The 20,993-nt window shown below is 35.4% G+C and overlaps 1 protein-coding gene across 1 annotated transcript; it reads right to left on the bottom strand.

Annotated features, from left to right (window-relative positions):
• Nucleotides 1–2,929: 2,929 nt before the first annotated feature.
• AZI2 (5-azacytidine induced 2) lies at nt 2,930–19,502 on the bottom strand (the record flags this gene model as incomplete). Its single annotated transcript, XM_079713383.1, has 7 exons — nt 2,930–3,576; nt 5,911–6,029; nt 11,466–11,524; nt 15,892–16,040; nt 17,106–17,205; nt 17,692–17,817; nt 19,287–19,502. The coding sequence occupies 7 exons, from the start codon at nt 19,500–19,502 to the stop codon at nt 3,164–3,166; spliced, it is 1,182 nt and encodes a 393-aa protein (XP_079569509.1). The 3' UTR covers nt 2,930–3,163.
• Between the last annotated feature and the right edge of the window lie 1,491 nt (nt 19,503–20,993).

Here is a 20,993-nt window from a genome sequence, read left to right as displayed (position 1 = left end):
TCTTCACGATAGCCATTGCAACTAGTTTCCAGGTAAGTAAAATTTATATGTACTTACATAGTTTTTATTAAAATGACAAATAGAAATTCCTGCCTACTAGGACAAGATTTAACTTAGGCCCCAATCCCATGAAATAGATCTGAGATCGAGTTAAAAGTACATAGGACCCTAAAGAACCATGTGATGTTCAAGTTCCACACTTTGCTCTTGAGTAGACCACTCAAAGGAACTACTTGACTCTTACTTGAAACCCAGACCACATCTTCCAGGTATACAGATCAAAAGGAGGGAGACAACAGGAGCAGACAAGCAAAGCAGATACAGCCACGGAGACCACACGGCATGGGGGTAAACAAGCCCACGCTCCTCTGGGGGCCTTTGGATATTGGTGCATTTCCTAGAGCACAGGAATTAGTTTGTTTTTAATGACTCAAGTGAAGAAAGGGCAAAATGGTTACTTTAAAAAGCTACTAAAAATATACAACTTGTGGTTATTTTATAGTTTTAATTAGAGGGGCCAGTTTCATTTTTATGTGGAAAATTCATCTATGTAGATGTTGCTTCCCCACAGGTGCTAGACAGACTAGGTTATAGCGTATAAAAATGTCCACTGCATGCATGGTACTCTGGGGAATCCGTCCCTGTCCACTCGGCTCTTCCTCTGGCTGGCACCCCTGCACCTCTGCTGACACTCTCCTGTTCAGTTACAGGCCACAGATCTTCTACCCATACGATCTGCCTTCTCCAGACAGCATGAGACAATCCTGTTTTCACAGGATTCAGTCCTTTAGTGCTTGAAGTCTGAACTCTCCCCTCTACTTTGGTTCTTGTGTTCCACAGAGGTACATCCCTGCTCTAGTTATGAACTAGGTTCCATTTTAGCAGAACCTCAGTTTCCTTTTAGAGAAGATGTAACTTCTATTTTAGCTAATGGGGAGGATTGAGAGGTTTTTGTTGTTATCCATGTTCTTTTCACTCTGTTATGGATGTGCTGAATTGGGTTATCCTTATGAAAATCTGGAGGTTAAAGAAATTTTCAAGGGAAGTCCTTTGGAGCAAGCTTCAACTAGTATGAAACAAGTCAATACATTTTTCCATTTTAAATAAGCTACAGATGGGCCATTCTCTCACTTCTCTTTGAATCTTACCAATAACAGAAATGATCATAAAATACATTTAAAAATTTATGACTGGGAAAATTTCTTTTGGTTACTCTTTCCTAAATAGTTTTACATCATTTGTTTAGCACTTTAAACTGTCAAGAACATCAACCACTGATTTTCTAGCATACCTGTTTGATAGCTACCCTATTGTTTAGATGCAAAAGCGCTGTCTCCATTCAGAAGTTGGTTTAACAAGACAAATGTCTGTTACATGAATCAGATTAACAACCTATAATTAGTACATGACCCTGGAATATTTAGGCAAGGACAATATTTCCACTTCAATTTCAAACAAAAATAATTTATTTTAAGTAATGTCTTGGCATTGTTCAAAACATCAATCAAGCCATTATGTCATACGACTTATTTTCTTTACAAAGGAAAATGCTCAATCTTGGTTTTAAAAAAGGCAAACCAGTAAGCTACATTAGAGATTAGATATAATGTACAGCCTATGCAGCCACATGACAAATAGTTTCTGCTGCTTTGTTATTACACAGGTAGTTGCTTCCTGCAGCTAAAGCCGGGAGTCTTGTATTTGTTTTATGCATATTGGGTTTTGTTCTATTACTTGGCAGGAGATCGTACTCCCTCGAGTCAGCTGTGTTCATTGGTCAGAATAAATTCCAGCATCTGACACCAACTCCATTAATCAGACAAGCTTGAATAAGTGAGTAAGATAATAGACAAATATCTGGTGAATGGTGAACACTGTTTATATATGTATGCTATTCAGTTAATGTAGAAGAGATTTGAAATATTCTTTTGAGTCCAAGGTGTTTGCAACCATCTATCAAAAAGGATAAAGGCCTTCTACATGAAATGCTTTATCTCAGGCAAAAGATGTAGGAACGGAGACATATATTACTAATATTCTTAATACCACCACCCTGAAAGAATACAGAGAAATTTCCGTATAAAGCCATCCTTGTTACTTGTTTATAAATGATAGGCTCTTAGAATCAAAGCGCTGGGGGACATTTCATGGTTATACTATATCATATATCAATACAGCACAGAATTTGGTTTCTAGGATTATAATTTCTAATTAATTAAAAACCACTTTCTCAATAAGTAAAATCATTACATTTCAAAACAAAGTTTAACCAGTTAATAAGCTGCTCTACGGAACAAGCAGGTGTAGACCCTTTGAAGAAAACGGCTTTATACAGTTAAACACCCATTGGGATTTTCACTATAGCACTGAAGGACAGATTAGACTGAAGCCTTTGTGATACTATTCCTACTTCTAACTGGATAATGTATATGACTGTAATAGTTTATTCACACACCACATGGTTTTTCAACTATTTCATCACTTTTTTTCAATTAAGACTTGAGGGATGTACCAGGACAGAGTTGGCTTCAACAAGCAGATCACTTCAAGTCTTAAAATCCAAATTGTACTTTAAATTTTATCAACATCGTGATTAAAAAATGACTTTAAATCTTATACTTTGAGACACAACAGCACATATAGATGCAATAACCCAGATAATATTGTTCCACTGTAATTTCCTTATCCTTACGCATTATAAGGTCAGCAGAAATATAACCTAAGTCACATTGCCATTTTACTCCTTTATGCAACTTAAAGCAACTTAACATGCTTTTTCTCTGATACAATGGTCTCCTTTATTTTTATGAGTTAAGCATTTCACATGCTTTGTAAAACCGTGTCTGAAAACTTTCAATTCCATTCTTCACGTGAGGGACAGCAATGTACAATTATCATCAAAGGTAGAGTTGTCATTGTGAAACACCTTAGGTTTATTAATTAGTAACACATATCTGATTCTTAGCCAGAATATGGAGCTGGAGGTTGTTCTTTCATACTGAAAAATCAACTACATAATATGGTACATTATGTGCAAATGTAAATACTGAAGAACTCTGCAAAAGTTTAATCATAATCTGCTTTCAGTTTGTTAATGATTTCCCAAGAAAATCACTGAGGGAGATACAGCAACCTCGTGAGAACATCATAAATCTCTTCATAATTAATTTTTATAATGGCAGTTTTGATTATGTTGATCCAAGTAATGCAGTAGTGGCAGGTTGGGTAAAGGCAAAGGTTTATTTTTAGTTTCCCCAAACGTTGTCTCACTTGATTTAGGAGGGCTTGGGAATACCCAAGAATTATCTTCCAGAGAATTTCTGCCATAAGAATTGTGTTCCTGAAAGTTTGTGCCATCGTGAGGAATGGATCGCTCATGATCTGTCCATGACTGGAGAGCTGCTTTCTCTGATAAAACCTTTGCATCTCCTGGTAAAGGGGAAGACGTGGTATGACAAAGAGTTTTGCCGTTTGGTGAGAGAGGGGCCTGTCTTTTGTACGTTGCAGTAAAATTCGTCAAGTGCAGTTTTGTGCTGTCTTTCCCAAGGTCTTCCATGCATCCTGCTGGGGCGCAAGCTGAAAAGAAAGCACAGGCTAAGCATCAGCTGTCCTGGTATTTATGATCATAAAACAGTAAACAAACACTTTGTTAACTTGGTTGATTCTAGAACTGGAAATGGACATTTCCAAGTTAGTGCGATCACTGTGGCAGTGTGACTTGAAGTTGACAGATGATCTCAGTTCTAATCCTGGACCCGCTATTTACTGACAGGGTGACACTTGACTGCTTGCTCCAGGTGTCACTTCTCTCGTCTGCAAAATGGACACAGGAATCTTGTCCCGCCCATATCATAGTGAACATGAGGAAATTCCTATTTTAAAAAGCTGGAAACCAATTCACTTAAAATACAAGCAAAGACCCTGTTCCTGGCTCTTAATATGGCTGGAGAAGGCTTGCAGAATGTTTGTGTGTCAGTGGAGACTAAGAAAGCTGTTCTTAAGTTTTAAAAATTTTGTTAGATATAATATTCCTTAGCTTAGTCAAATCTGTTTTCCATAGGTGGTCCAAAAGTAAATTTTTCCAGAAATAACTACATTGTAAATTGGCGAGACCCAACTGAAATTTGATATATATTAAAGGCTTTTATGGATAAAACAATTTAAATTAAAAGCTATAAAATCATCTCATTTCTTGTCAAATATATATAATGGTAAATGTAAATTCTGCTATGGTCACAATATAGGTCAAAAAAAAAAAAAAAAAGCAAAAAAAATGAGTTTAGTAACATGTAATGGCTTAGAAAACAGACCGCTCTCCAGCTGCTGTTCAGCCACAGACAACACAAAGCAAGGGTGTGCTTCCCTCCCTCTGCATTCCCTTTCCCCAGGCAGCAAAGACAAATTCACCCTCAGCCCAAGACGGATACCAAGTGCAACCAAGGCCTGACTCTAGTTTTAAAGGAGAAAGAAACTGAACCACATTAAAAAATAAGCTCATTGCCCCTTTTCTTGGGAGGAGGTGACAGTGCTCAGCTTCTGGACAGGGTGACATGTGGGTCTAGAGAAAAGGTGACCTGGGCTTATCTCTGTCCACTCCGCAAAGCACTCAATTCTTTGTGGAGAGTGGTGGCCCCGGGCCTGGCACTGTCGTAGGAAACGTGCTAGAAACTTACGGTTCAAAGCAGGCAAAGACTGATCATTCACCAGCTCAGAAGGGACATGACAATAAGCATTTCCAAATGAGAAGACAGCATTTCTCCTTAATTATTTTTTGGAAGTTCTATTTAGTATATAAGAGGCACACTGAAAACTCACTGAAAAATTACTCCATGAGTCTCGTTTAAGAGAGGTCTTATTTCTACCATCAACTTAAAGTTTTCTCATACGTAACCCTAGCCACTGGAAAACCTGAGGACAAAATGAACCGTAAACTAAGTTGGGGCGTGCCAAAGCACCTTATTGTTTTGCCTGGTTCATAAGTAACTAACCCTAGAAACGGAAAGGCAATTCTGAATTTAGCTTTCTGTCCCAACGTGCAACGTCCCCCGCCCCACAGGAAACATTTCTGAGGAGAACTATTTATAAAATCTCTTGTGCCCTCTTTAGGAACAATTTGAGGTGCAAACGACAATTTTAAATTAATGATTTTTTAAAAAAAAAAGTCACATCTCATCCTTTAAAAATAAAGTTTACGGCATTCAAATTTACATTACACAACTTTACAGGAATACAACCATTACGTAATAAAAGGTACAAATGCACTGATTTTTCTCAGTATAGAAATAGCTTTGGCAAAGTAGCCACTACTAGTTAACACAAAACTCAAGAAAAGGTTTAATCAGCCAAGCAGTTAAATATGAAAAGCAATGAAAATTTTTGTTTGGTTGAAAGGGCTAAGTGAATAGCATCTACTCTCTATTCAAAACAATCTATCCTTTAAGGAAAGAAAAATTAAGTGTACGAAAAATGAAAATAACCAAATAACGAATCAGAGTTCTCTCTTTAAAAACAATTTAAAGAGCTACGTCTTTGGTGTATTCTGTAGCACTGGAATGAAAGTAGCTTTTGGTGTCTTTTTTTTTTTTTTTAATATATGAAGTAGTTGTGGTAAAAGGTCAACTAGAGCAAACTTAACACCTCAGCCTTGAACACATAAGCAACACTTGGCTGAGAAAAAAGCCACAAGGGGAAAAGAATACAGTACTGAAGAAACACACATCAGCAACACCTTTATGTGTGAAGTTGACCAGTATGAGGCTGAAGCCAGAGCAGAGAATGGGTGGCTGTGAATAGACTACATATACTTTGGCTTATCAAACTCATTTGATGAGATTTCGATAAGATACAATAACGAGTTGCTCTTTGAGCAGTTTGGCTGGAATCAGTGGTTTCCGGCAAACCCTGACTTGCCTTTCTTGATTGCAGTTGGGGTTTTCATCTTTCTTAGCAGTTCAGCTTGTACTTGAGTCACCAGATGTAAATTAGACATTTCTCTCTTCAGTTCCCAGTATGCACTTTGCATATTATCACTGAAATACAGGGTTTAAAAAAAAAAATAAAGTTAATGGTTATTATTCTCGGTGGAGAGAAGGGAATAACTTTAAAATAGAAATAAGCTTATCTGCATTTCTGCTCAAATTCTTGTGAAATAATACAAATTAAATAAAACTTCCTCATTAAATAATTAAAATATTTAAATAGAGCATTATAACAAGTGAAAAAATCTTATTCACAATAACATTGACCTAATTTTTATCAATTAACTGAACTATATTAAACAGAAGGGTATTATAAAAAGTATTCTAACCAACAAGTTTAATAGTTCTCTTCTCAGGACTGAGATTTTATGGTAGCCTACGATGTGCAGTGGCGTTAATATATTTAATAGTAAGGAATATGGTCTTCACTTGCAAATCTGATCAAGAATAAAGTGACATTCATTCATGGATGGATTTTAAATTTGTATTTATCTTTTGATTATTCTGTTCTGATGTTGTGAATTGAAATGCTGTTATCAATTCTGAATGTACACTGAAGCCCACATTAAAATAAAATTTAGGTTTCATGCATTCCAGTCTTTTATGTTTGACTGGGCTGTCTCATATTGTTGGTTCTAAACCAATGTGACATGACAGCACAAGACATGAAGAGCCAGCTGATTTCCTGGTACGGGAAAAGGAGCTGGAGAGAGGATTATATGAAACAGAAATAAAAACTTCACAAATACCTCTCATAATTAAAAGCATTTTACCTCAGTTATCTGAGAAGTTATAAATCAGTTATTTTAAACCTAATTTTATTGAGTTTCATCTTCCATTAAGCATTCTTATTTGCATATTTCATGATTTTTTTTTAGGTTCTTAGTTGCCAACTAAATAAATCAAAATCTTCAACACATATGTAAGAACTGATCTCATAGTGTTCAAACAACCCCTACTGCCTCTTAAAGATATTAGTGTAATTTTAGTGATAATGAAATCAAATTAAACAAACATGTCACGTCATGCTTCAATTTTTGTCTAGCTATAAACAAAAACCTTTAAACAAACTACAAGGATAACACTCTTCATATCTAAATCTAATATCTTATTCTAATTATGGAAACAGAGATATTCAAAAACAGTTATTTTTAATTATGACATTCCTTTTTTGTCAAAATATTTCCATTCCACTCAGACTATAATTCTTTCAATAGGAGCAGGAGAATAAACTTTCTACTGCTTTTGAGAAAAATCTACTTGTTTTAATCTCTTGTAACGTCATTTGTTAACCAGTAGTCTATTAAAAAACACAGGGATTTTTGCAGGTTTTTGATAGGTGTGAAATAATTTCTTCACAAAAATTAGTTAACCACCTCTGCTTCGGCAGTCAACATCTGAACCGTGTGCTACAATGAGTGTCTCACATAGGAACTGTCTGAAGTGTGAAGAGTCAGTGGTTCCTTGGTGCAATTCTGGGCATTCAGCATGCTTCCCAAAAAGAGTTACTCACATTACGTAGCAGCTAAGTGTAAACACTGTACATGTGCTAATTCATGCAGTCATGATATGAATCATACAGATTAAAAACAGTGGCTTGAGATGGTAAATCAGTACCTGACTTGGAGAAAAGCAAATACGGTACTCAAGACAGTGTTTGGATACTGGAATATCAAACATTTCATCATTCAAAATAGCTACCCATATAAAATAAGAGAAAATTATAATAGAGGTGTTAATGCAGCACTAATACACATTTTCCAATTCAATTTAATGAAGACTGCTTATAAATTAGGTGACACCAAAAACTAGGTCACCTAGTTTAACATATGTCTAATCTTTTTCTTTTGCCCTTAATGTCACCTGAATTGAAAACTACAGATATAAAAAACTAAAATTATTACTAAGTATAAGCTCTCCCTCTTGTGGATAACAAAGTAATGGCAGTTACTTTACACTTCACCATTTATATTAAAGTGCTAGAGTCTTCAAAGTGTGTTAAAATTTTTAAAATTCTACTTGAACAAATCATTGCTTAAGTAAGACTGGACAGTTGTCATCCACAGATCTTTAGCAGAGCTCCAGCTAACCTTTACTTATCCAGGTATTTTTGAGCCTATAAACTGTTCCCCTTCTACCTCCCACCAGCTGGGAATATAAATTAGTTAAATTTTGCTTTAAATACCATACAAGCAAAATCCTACTGATATATATAGTTGTGTACAAAGAACTCATAAAGCTACTTGAACACTGAGATGCAACACCAAAGCACCCCAAATGAGAACCCTAAGAAATAAGACAGATGAGACAAAAAGATAACGGTGGTTGAGCATGTACTATGTGCTAGACAGGCACCTCACCCCGTTCTCACACAAACGCGGCAACCTGGGAGCTCACTTCACACACAAGGAAGCAGGTGCAGGAGAACTTCCTGACTAACAAGCTGCTGTTCAAAGCTGCCTTTCAACTATCCAGTCCTGTGACTGACTGCTGCCCTTCGTGGGTAACATTTTTCAAATCATCATAACCTTCAGCTTCATCACATGTTTACCAACTACTGACTTCCAACACAACCTTCTTCGTCCCAGTATAAAATTCCACACCTCTAAATTTTAAACGTAATGAAACCTGCTTATCCACATCTCAAGAAGGGGGCACATGTCCAGCTTACATGGTAAAAACTGTAAAAGCTCAGTTTTCTTAATTGACACTGTACGTTCAACTCTTTAATACTGAATGTTCCTTGTATAAGAAAAATCTACTTTTTTTTTTTACTTCAGCCCTATTTTTCTTTAGCTTTTCAAAATTTATTGAGCTATTACATTCCCCAGAGGAATTAAAATGAAAGTATGCGATAGTCTTAGCCAAGAACTAGAGACTTAGAAATGTATATCTTGACAACTGTGATTTCTTCAAACAAGCATCTTTCAAATATTTTTAATTGTAAGGCACAGCAGGCAATCATTTTACACTGCAACCCATATTCTGTTATGTTCTATTCTGTTTTATTCTTATTTCTAAAATGCTTGTCTTAACTCACAAAAGTTCATGATCAACTAAGGCAACACAGCACAGTGTGAAAAACACTAACCTAATCCCTATTTTCTAAACCAAGAATTTGCATCTGAAGAAGTTACCCCATACCTAGATCTGGCTTAAGAACTGAAGGCAACAACATAAAGATAACCCCAACTAGTACACTGGCAGGACATTGGCCAAGTTTCTGATGGGCAGGGCTGTTATTGTTAATGATATTGTATACAATGAGGAACATATAAAAGGCCTCCAGTAATTAAAATGTTCACTCAGGAAACAATATGGGGAACAATACCTTGTTCCCCTGGCAATATGATGGAGGAAATGCAAAGAAGGAGGTGTTCCAAAAAGGGGAGTTTTCCAAATAACTGGAAAATAATCCTTAAAAATACCTAAACTTTTAGTTAATGGTTTTATGGAAACATTCCTATGTACTTTTCTCCTAATATAGTAAACTTAATTTAGCATCTGAATTGTTCCATTTAGAAGTGGATGACATAACTTAAAGACTAATAAAACAGGACTATAAACTGTAAATAGGTATAAATGATAAGGTAAAGGAAAAACAAGATAAAATGCAGTCAGGAATGAGGCTAACATAAAAATGCATGATATAGTTTACCAAGGGTAAGCTACAAGTTTGGTTATTAGTTTTCTAGTTGCTAACCAGAAGAGGGAGAGCTAATCAGTTCTGCAATCCACACTGCTATGGGTTTGCAAACACAGAAATGTACTTGAGCACTGGGGAGCCATTAGGACCCGCTTTAATTACACAGTTCTTTAACATACAGAAACTCTTAGACTGAACTTAATTCATTCTAAAATCTTTTTCTCTCAGTTGATACCCTGAATTGATACTGCGCTTTAGAGAATTCAAAACTGTACTTCAAAGCCAAAATTACATAGTTCTCAGCCTCAGAAACCAGACTTATCTCTTGGGGCCTTCCTCCTCCTCCAAATCCTGGCCTAGAGATCCTTCACTATCTTTTTAGTTATATGATGCCTTCAAACACACATTTTTTTGGTGGGTGGCGGACAACTTTTCAAGTTATTCTCAAAAGAAGTGATCCAAATTATGTAACACTGCCCATGAATGGAAGCAGAAACCCTGTTCTATACCATGTACTTCTAATAAACTATTTATATAAGCCCTTTTATTTGACCTACTGATTCTAACATGCTTCTTTCCAAAAATGGTTTAAGAAGGCTTATAAAAATGACAAATACAACAAAATTAATAAGGGGAAACCTAGGTTGACAGGAAGAAAGAAGGTAACTGACATAGAAGACACCTTGGAAAAATAATTCACATGGACGCTATACTAGACACATGTTTTAAAAAAAGGAAAAACTTCCTTGCTGGATATTTAGATGAAAATTGAAGGCATAAGTGAACTACTGTTTGAATGGCAGGGCTGAGTAGCTGCAATAGACTCTGGCCCATGACGCCTATAATACTTACTGCTGGCCCTTCACACAGGAAGAGGGGCTGCACCGTGTTTGCTCATACTGTTTTCCCCAACTGAGCGTTTCTCTCCATTAGATTTTTGATAGGAGGAATAGGTATGAGATAATTCAGTAAATTTTGGAAGCCAAATGAGCAAACAGTGAAGTCAAATGAGTCTGTTTCATTGGGTGGAAGCATCCATGGAGAGAGGGAATGCTAACACAGCAGAACAAAAATTATCAGATAAAACAATGCACTTATGTTACTTAAATAAAAATGATATATATATTTGAGAAAAAAAAGGGCCAAAGTAACATACATGAACTCTGATAGCTACTTTTTTTTTTTTTTTTGCGGTACGCGGGCCTCTCACTGTTGTGGCCTCTCCCGTTGCGGAGCACAGGCTCCGGACGCGCAGGCCCAGCGGCCATGGCTCACGGGCCCAGCCGCTCCGCGGCATGTGGGATCTTCCCGGACCGGGGCACGAACCCGTGTCCCCTGCATCGGCAGGCGGACTTCTCAACCACTGTGCCACCAGGGAAGCCCATGATAGCTAATTTTATTCTTACCCCAAGAGGATAGTTCTCTTAAAATTCTTGTCATATCAAAGACAAAGGCTGTCCAAGTTTGCCCTTAAGACAAAGTGATATTGCTGTGTATGGAAATGCATAATTCTTCATGTAAAAATCAGGATTACAGAATACTTCTGCACAACTAGCTCCCTAAAATCCTATCTAAAATATTACTGAATGTTCAAAAATTTTATCTAAGGCATCACAATATGCACCTTTCTACTGCTCAAGTTCAAGCCTGTTGTTAAGGAACAGTTAAATATTTTTTATAAATACATTGTGATCAGAAATTACATGCAGTACCCAAATAGTGTCAATCTGTTTTTAAGGTCAAATCATAACAGAAATCTATGTACCTATACAAAGTGGCCTACAGAATAATTATTATTGTTATATAATGTATTATTATTCAATGCTGAAGGATGTTCATACCTTGAAATGCTTAGTCTTTGGAGATCTCTGCTCTTCAGATTGTCTTCCTGAGATGGATACTGTCATTGTTTAAAAAACAGTTTAAAAGTTGTAATTGTTACCTTCTATTTATTCTCAGTACTTTATTACCCTACACGTGCTTCACCTTTTACAGAATACATCTGTAACTGTACAGCATAAAACTAGTATCTTATATTCAATTTTAATGAAATAACTCCAAATCTATACTAGATATTTCTAAATCATTTCCAATTATTTAAAGTCAGTAATGCTTTAATTTTCTTTAAAAAATACACTTGCTCTCACATAAAAGACCTTGGAGTCTTACAAAATGTATTTCTGATGATACCAATCTGAAATCTATATTCAAAAAAGGGTAACGGATTTATCAAATTACTGTTTCTTCAGGTATAGCTGAGTGAATTCCACCAGAAAATGGAAGTTTATTGGTATTTCACTTTTTGGTATTATTACAAAGAAATACCAAAATTTAACAGGTTATTGTTTAAAAAGATTAACATAAATTTCTTCTTTCCACAAGAAAATGACAGGGAAAGGACTTCATAAAGTCCTTATATACTTCCAAGTTTTAGTAGTTTAGGTTATAGATGACAAAAAGAACCTATAAAAGATATTTAAAAGTGGACTTAATACATTTAAGATAACTCTGTAACACTTGTTTGCAATGCATTCAATTCAGGGTCTATAACAAATAAAAATGACTACCACAGGCACTAATTCTATTAGCAGAAATGGCCACTATAAACTAAGAGAACAAAATTTAACTTTACCACTTCTTATTTATATAATCTAAATGATATTTTTTAAAGTGGAGCACTAAAAAGCCAGAAAAGGACTTCACGAGTCCTCTGAGTTTGGGAGTGTAAAATATCAAAATGTACTACAGAAGTTAAAGTGTCTTTGGATCTGATTGTTTAGAAAATACCAACTAAATACTGTAAATGATTTAGTTGCATCTCAGGGAGCCCTGTGGACAGGGGAAACAGAACTGGCCCACAAGTCAGAGGAAGTCTGACCACTAACAAAGCACATAACCTTGGACATTTTCCTTTCCTGTTCCTCACAGGAAATGAAGGAATCAGATCAAGTCACTTTTCGTTTCTCTGTATAATTAATTTAAAATGTACATTTTAATTAGTGTATACTTATACATATATGCACAATGGAAACCTTCTTTGTTTTTAAAGCCAATGATAGTAAACAAAACAAAACAAAAAACCTAACAGTTTTGCTTGGTGAAGTATTTCTCCAGCTACCACCTAACAATTCAGAAAATCTAACGTAAATTAGCAAAAAGCACAAAGGAATTGTCTCTAATACTCAAAGACCCTGTCCCTGGCCAGTCGTCAGTTTGCCACGTTCTAAAGGCAGTAATGGATGTTTCCCAACTTGTGCCATCTGATGTTGGAGTTTCACATAAATGGGCCCATAGCTACAAAATCCTGGGAAACACTGTTCAAGTTAAATAGGTTCCTGTACTTCAGGACTGCTCAGAACCTTTAGTACACACAGCACACTGTGCATCTCTAAAGAGGCTGTTATTGGCTACCTTAGGCATCTACACCAACTCCATTTACTGAGCCAGTGTTTCCTATGCTTCGGTCCTAGTGTCTGTTTTTCTCAAAGGATCCACTGTTCTGAATATAAGTGGCTGAAAAACTGGAGGATACAGAAAGTAAAGAAGGCCCATAGTGGAACTGACCCTGGAACCTTGACCTCATTAATACCAAACACTCAATCAACTGAGTTCACTAAGTACTTTAAAAAAAAAAGCAAAGCCCCCAAAGCCCCAATATTCTGTCCATGTAGGATGCTATTTCACACTTCAGAAGGTGTTATAAAATATGTTTCACAGAAAGTACCATCTTAAAAATATTTGTAAGTATAGCTACAGTAGATATAAGTAAGATTATTAATGTGAACATAAATTTTCTCTCCATAGCTTGCTCTTTGACTCCCATATCCAAGAGGACTCTGACCAGTAACACCTTTGAAACAAGATTGAAATGTACACATCCCACAATACCAAGATTTAAACTTGGAACCCTTGATAAATTGATAAATTTCCACTCCATCTTTCCGTGGTTCATATCTTTATATTAGTTGTGAGCATTTTTGACTTTAAATCTCCCCTCCCCCAGCCAAATAAATTCCCATGAAGAAGGGACCGTGTCTTAAATCCCCTTTTCAAAAAAAAATTCCTCCCTTACCTCACCTTCAACTCTTAAAGTTTCTTAGTCTCTCAGATTCAATTTCATCAGCAATAAAACAAGTGATTTCTAAAGTTTCTCTACCTTCAAGTCTGTTTCTGATTTGTGAAAGATGAATTAAACTAAAAGCAAATTTATCCTCTAGCACCACCTAGTGGAAAACAAATAATAAGAACTGAACTGTATTAACACATATCACATATACACCCCCTAAAGCGCTGCTTTTCTGGATTACCCTAATTAATTTTTTTGAAACACATTCACTTATTGAATACCCTATGTACTAGGCACCATGCTGCTTAGATATTTAATGTCAAGTTTATAGAAAAAAAACTCAGTTAAATGAGTTTGCTAATGTCACAATAAGCAATGCAATCATGAACCAAGTTTTTATGATTCCATGGTTCTGCTTCCTACTCTATAAGGAGATATCCATTATTTATAAAAGCTATCAAATCATTTCAAGTAGAAAGTATATACTGACAATTGTAATTCAGAGCTTCAAGATGCAGATCTTTTCCTGCAAGCACATCTTTTTAAAAGAAGCCTCTCAAGGGCTACGGCAAGTGGGCTTGCAAGACAGGATGCTGGAAGCTACTAAAGGAATTGTGAGTATAATCACGGGTGCAAAGCTAGGAAAATCAACTTCAGATGTCAAGTAGGAAAAACAATTTTTTTTTGCTCTAATGGGAGGTGATAGTAATTTTTATAGTGGGTGTTTCCCCTTTATCAGGTCTGGGGGCTCCAAATCAAGTTCTTAATGTCCAGTTCAGAAGAATTCACTGGGTAAAGGCCAAGGCAGGATGCTGTATTATTCTTAATGCCTGTCTCATTCTTAACCAGTGGTCACCTTCAGTAAAGACCACATTAGAGATGAGAGACCTGTCGGCTCATCTGAGGATACTTGGGACTCAGGGCAGAGTGCTAGCTGGCAGTGAGCCACCTCCTCTTTCAGGTGGTGGCTGCTCAGAAGAACCTAGGGTGGGGACATAGCTCCTTAGTAGTGCTGGATACTCTGATGGGCAAAATGTTGACCTGAGAAATAATTATCTAAGTGGCTACCTTAGTTTGAAATACATAAGTGTACAGAATGTATATAATGGCTATTGAACTCCAGACTACTAAACTTTTCAATTTCTTGTAATAACTATTTTAAACTTTGTGTTTGGAGTATTGCTCCCACACTGCTCTGCTTCTCTACCATTCCTTCTTTTTATTCTCAGCATTGTCATGACATTGAAAACATTTATCCAAGCTTTTCTGAACCCAATGTAAAGTTGTCCCTCAGTATCCTATCCATGGGACACTGGTTCTAGGATCTGCAGTGGGTACCAAAATCTGCGTATGTTCAAGTCTCACAGTCGTCCCTCTGTATCCTCGGGTCAGCATCCATGGATTCAACCAACAATGGATAGCGTAGTCTACAACCTGTGGTGGCCTCGATCCACAGATGTGGAACCCACAGATACCAAAGACCGACTGTATACTTACTGAAAACAATCCTTGTATAAGCAGACCTCCACGGGTCACAATCCCATTGTCCAGGGATCACTGTATTAGTAGACAGACTCTGGGTGAGGACCTGAGAGGCAACTTATGTTTCAGTGGATGACTTCAGGCTAACCACACTTTAGCAGCTCAGCAGGGTTTTTGTTTTGCTCCCCACTCCCACCCCCCGCTCCGCCAACCCCAATTCTTGCATTCTCAGCTATTTGCTGAAAATTAAAGTTGCTCCAAAAGTATTAGACTTCTGAGAATTAGTGGATGCTGTAAAGTTTTGTTTTAATAATTCTAAAAGCAAGTCTCCTGTCATGTCTAAATTAATGCAATTATTACGTTAAATGAAGTGGGAAACTTAAAACCTGAGTTCTCTTTAAACTTTACAGAGAAAAAAATGACTTAAGGAAACTGAAGGAAAGGAAGTCTGAAAGAACAGCTTTAATTAATAAACTAGTAAGGTTTTTAAAAATTAGCTTTTAAACAAAAAAATCATAATTCTGGGATTATGCTAAAAGTATACAGTTATCATTTTAGCAAAAATGATTAAAGGGGAAGATAAAGGTGTATTTTCAGATAATGTGACTCTAAGTAGTTATAATTTATGTCAACTCTATGATTTAACACTTAGTTATAAATCCTACATATGATGCACACATATGCATGCTGAATTTCTCAATTTAATAATTTTGTAATACCGTTTGTCTGGCTTTTTGTAGCTCTATTTTGAGATCTCTACATTCTTTCCTCATCAGTTCCAGTTCTTGTTCCAAACCATGGATCTTCAGGTCACAGCTCAACTTTTCCACCTCCCAGTTGGATGAAGGTGGATTTAAATTTCTTATCACTAAAAAAAGGATGGACATTAAAATTGTTATTTCTGACTTCTACATTGGTTGCAATTCGAAAAAGATTATGCTAATAAAATGCAGGTTAAAAGAAAAACCAATATAAAACTTGAACAATTACTAAGTTTCTGAAAAACAGTAATTACTTTCAAGTATCTATCCTAGTAAGAAATCTAGCAATCTTATTTTAGAATGTATTAATTACCCCATCCCTGATTTTTGGTTTAGGATAAAGAGCAAATTTGTCAGCCTGAAACTTTAAACTATACAACACATATCAAGCATATGCTGAAATTATAGATGGATGAATAATCTATATACATCAAGGTTAAGAGTGATAAGAATTAAATGAAGTGAGTAAACTGATGCTCACTCAGCTCATCACTCCACCTAGTCCCTTTAGACAGTATAAAGTTTGACCATCAGGCCTAGAACATAACTTCCAAACGATTTTATTCATAAACATTCCACTGTACAAACTCAATACCACTGGATAGGGACTAACCCTTGACTTGGTTCCTTAGGCTCTGTACATAGAAAAAGCCCCAATCAGCTGCCATGAGAGATCTCACCTCAACCTCCCATCAAAAGGTTTCTCAGAGGCCTACTCGTCAGCTTGTCTTATCAGAGTGAATGTGCATGGGAGCAGGCTAATACCCACATCTCCCACTCTTAACTTTTCAACATAGCATCTCATCTGCACATTGTAACAACCTTTAGAAATTGGGGTGGGGGGGAAGCAACTGTAACTACTCAATGACAGGGCATCTAGCAGTGGGCAAGAGGCTTTGGAGAGGATGAGGTTCTACTCCTTTCTTCATCTACTTCACTGCAAACTAGACCTGAATAAAAACCATCAAATTTTCTCTAGGAAAAGTACAATTTATATTCAAGGAAAAGTTAAAAGTTGATATTTTGTAAAAGCAGAGCAATTAATATAAGCCTAAAAATTAAAAAATAAGTCCTTAGGATACAGACATAGAAAACTGATCATGGATATAACACAGGAATGGAAAAATGTATTAATTGCGTTAGAATAATTATAACAAGTTTAAGTGGCCTACCCTGCTGAGTTTCCACCTCTGTCCTCAGCTGGAGGAGTTCTACTTCTTTAGATTGTAGCTGTTCATTCAATACTTTCAAAGATTCAGAGTTGTCTTTATTCTAGTTAAGTAGAGAAAATGCCAAATTACATTCAATAAAATCTATAGGTTGGTATTATACTATAAATTAATTTTCAGGTAGATGTTGAAAAAACTGATTCTAGCCTTTGAAAAGCAAGGTGGGAAATGAGCTCAGTTTTTCACTAATCTCTTTTTCTAACTTAGGACATATTATTCACTGGCTTTTTTAAAAAAACACAGTGATAAACTCTACTAAGTCATGATTTTTCAAAAGAAGTTAGTGGTGTTAGATGTACTTAAGATCTAAACATCAAAAAAAAAAAGACCTAAACATAATTACATATTGAGTACTTATTTTGTATAGAAATAACTTACAAATATTCCTATCAAAATTTTCTATTTTTGCCTTGAGCATGCAATTTTTTTAATCTAATAAGTGTAAATATCTCTCATTTCTAACTTTAACCTCTTGAAGGAGAAAACTCATTTACAATATACAGATACCATCCTTTTCAAACCAACTTACCATTTTATCCAATTTGCTCTTCAAATTATCTCTGTCAATGCAAACCTCTCGATATGCATGGTAGGCCTTATTTACTTGTTCTCGTCCCACAGAACTTGTTTCTTCATCCTTTCGAGCTCCTATAAGCTAATGGTATAAAATTAGAAGACAAAGCTTAAGAGGATATTCTACATAATAAGTCAGTCTTCTATGGCTCCACAACTTACCTTAATTACTCTAATGCAGGGAATAAAGCCTGGACTACAATTAAGTGAACATTTCACTTCCACACAATTAAGCTTTACTGATTAAGAAAGTAAAAAGTACAGAACAGATATTTTAAAAACTCTTCTTTCAGGCTTTTACTTAATCAGTATCTTATACTTTGTAGTAACTATTTATAATATTAGTTCGTCATACTAAACACAGTACATCATTCTTTTATAGTGCTTATGTGTTTTCCAAGCCAGCACACAGTATTTAATTTCCATCATCAGAAAAGTATCAAGTTAGTGTGTACTTGACATTTTAAGGAATAGACGTGTTAGTTCAAGTCCTATATTATTCCAGAAGAGAAATTATTAGGATTGTTGGTCACAAAGTACAGAAATATTTCCAATGTTACTTATACCAAATCACATTTTTCTATTGACTTTTAGAATAAACCTAACTACAAGCTCCAAAATGTTACCTTTTGTCACTCTATCCAGTATGTCACAATTTTACTTAATAGTCATTAAGAAAATTCATACGAATACAAAGGAATTGATTATTTTTAAAACTGAGTCTTTTCTTACTTCCTCCAAATGAGTGAAACTCTACCAAGCCCTATCCTTAAGTTTTTATAACTAGATCATTTCCTTCCCCCTTTGTGCAAGCTGCTGTCTGTAACATACCACTACACTGAAGATCTAAGGATCATAAACTATGATCTGAAGAAAAATGAACTAAGTTAAACTTTAAAAATAAATGGATGCGTGAGGAGGATTTCCCAATAAATGGATGAGTGAGGAAGATTTCCCAATAAGCTAAGTAGATCTGATGATTTATAATTGAATCAGCTACCTTGATTATGTATTCTATAACAGTTTCTGCATTAAAAGGTGTAAACAGAAGACATTAATTCATCAGTTAAATGCATTCTTATTACGTGTGTTCAAGAACAAAGAAGAATGTTGAGGTAAAGAAGATGTCAGTCCTGGTAAAATTTCAGTACTGATGAAAACATTATTAAACATATCAGAACAATGTTCCAGGAACTTCTTCCTTTGACACTTCATTTCCTTTGTTGGTATATAATTTTTTGCACATATTTAAAAATCCTGAATAAAATACATACAGCTATGAAGGTAAGGCAATCTGAAAAAAAGAGGTAAGAAAAATATTTGAACTTTAATCCCTTCATGTTTTTAATCCTATTCTACAAATATTCACCAAGCACTATGATAAGTGAAACACAGTAGGCTAAGTAAAATGCCCAGGGTTTTGAGATTAGCAGGGAGTTATCCTTAGAAATTTGGTACTCATGGGAGACAGAGCAGAAAAATATTTAAAATTTCAAATGCTTTGAATTATTAAGTCACAAACATAATGAAGGTAGTAAATAGATAAATTACCTTTTCTTCCAAAACTCTTATTCTTTTTTTTAAGAAAGAGTTCTCTTTCTCTGAATCCTTAAGTCGTTTTTTGATGTCTTCATATGCAGTGACAAGGGCAAAATGTGAAGCAACAGATTCATCTCCTGAATATATTGAGACTGGAGTCACTGTATCTCTCCTATGGGCTTTTTCATGATTCAGAATGCAGATATCATCTTCTACCAGTGCATCCATGACAGCTATTTAAAAACATAAAACAGAATGTCTCATTGAATAAATGAAGAGAAAAAAGAAGGTATATTTAGAATAATGTGAATATTGGGGAAATGTTTAAAAACTCCTATTTCTTTTTCATTTTTTATTGAGATACAGTTGATGTATAATACTATGTAAGTTTCAGGTGTACAACACAGTGATTCACAATTTTAAAGGTTATATTCCATTTATAATTATTATAAAGTATTAGCTATATTTCCTGTGCTATACAATATATCCTTGTAGATCATTTTATACATAGTAGTTTGTACCTCTTAACTTCCTACCCCTATCTTGCCCCTCCCCCATTCCCTCTCCTCACTGGTAACCACTAGTTTGTTCTCTATACCTGTTTCTCTGTTATATTCACTGGTTTATTTTTTAGATTTCACATATAAGTGATACCATACAGTATTTGTCTTTCTCTGACTTGTTTCACTAAGCATAATACCCTCCAAATCCATCCATGTTGTTGCAAATGGCAAAATTTCATTCTTTTTTATGGCTGAGTAGTATTCATTCCATTGTACATATATACCACATCTTTTTTTCTCCATTCATCTGTCGATGGACACTTAGGTTGCTTGCTTCCACATCTTGACTATTGTAAATAGTACTATGAACACTGGGGTGCATGTATCTTTCTGAATTAGTGTTTTTACTTTTTTGGATATATACCCAGGAGTGAACTTGCTGGGTTATATGGTAACTCTGTTTTTAGTTTTTTGAGAAACCTTCATACTCTTTCCACAGTAGTTGCACCAATGGCTTCTTGATGATAGCCATTCTGACAGATGTGAGATGATATCTCATTGTAGTCTGAATTTGCATTTCTGTGACGATTAATGATGTTGAGCATGTTTTCCTGTGGCTGTTGGCCATCTGTATTTGGAAAAATGTCTATTCAGGTCTTCTGTCCATTTTTTAATCAGGTTGTTTGTTTTTTTGATGTTGAGTTGTATGAGGTGTTTACATATTTTGGATATTAACCCCTTATCGGTCATAACACTTGGAAATATTTTCTCCCATTCAGTAGGTTGTCTTTTCATTTTGTGGATTATTTCCTTTGCTGTGAAAAAGCTTTTAAGTTTATTTAGGTCCCATTTGTGAATTTCTGCTTTTGTTTCCTTTGCTTTAGGAGACAGATCCAAAAAAAAAAATACTGCTATGAATTATGTCAAAGAGTGTTCCGACTGTTCTCTTCTTTATAGTTTCAGGTCTTACATTTAAGTCTTTAATCCATTTTGAGTTTATTTTTGTATATCTTGTTAGAGAATGTTCTAATTTCATTCTTTTACATTAACTGTCCAGTTTTCCCAGCAACAGTTACTGAAGAGACTGTCTTTTCTCCATTGTTATTAAAATTTTTTTTGTTTTTTACTTAAGTATAGTTGATTTACAATGTTCTGTTAGCTTCAGGTATACAGCACAGTGATTCAGTTTATGTATATATAATATGCACACACACAC

The sequence above is a fragment of the Hyperoodon ampullatus genome (assembly GCF_949752795.1).
Source record: "Hyperoodon ampullatus genome assembly, chromosome: 10".
NCBI lineage: Eukaryota > Metazoa > Chordata > Mammalia > Artiodactyla > Ziphiidae > Hyperoodon > Hyperoodon ampullatus.
The sequence above is the reverse complement of the archived record's forward strand: the minus strand, read 5'-3'. Positions and strand labels throughout refer to the sequence as shown.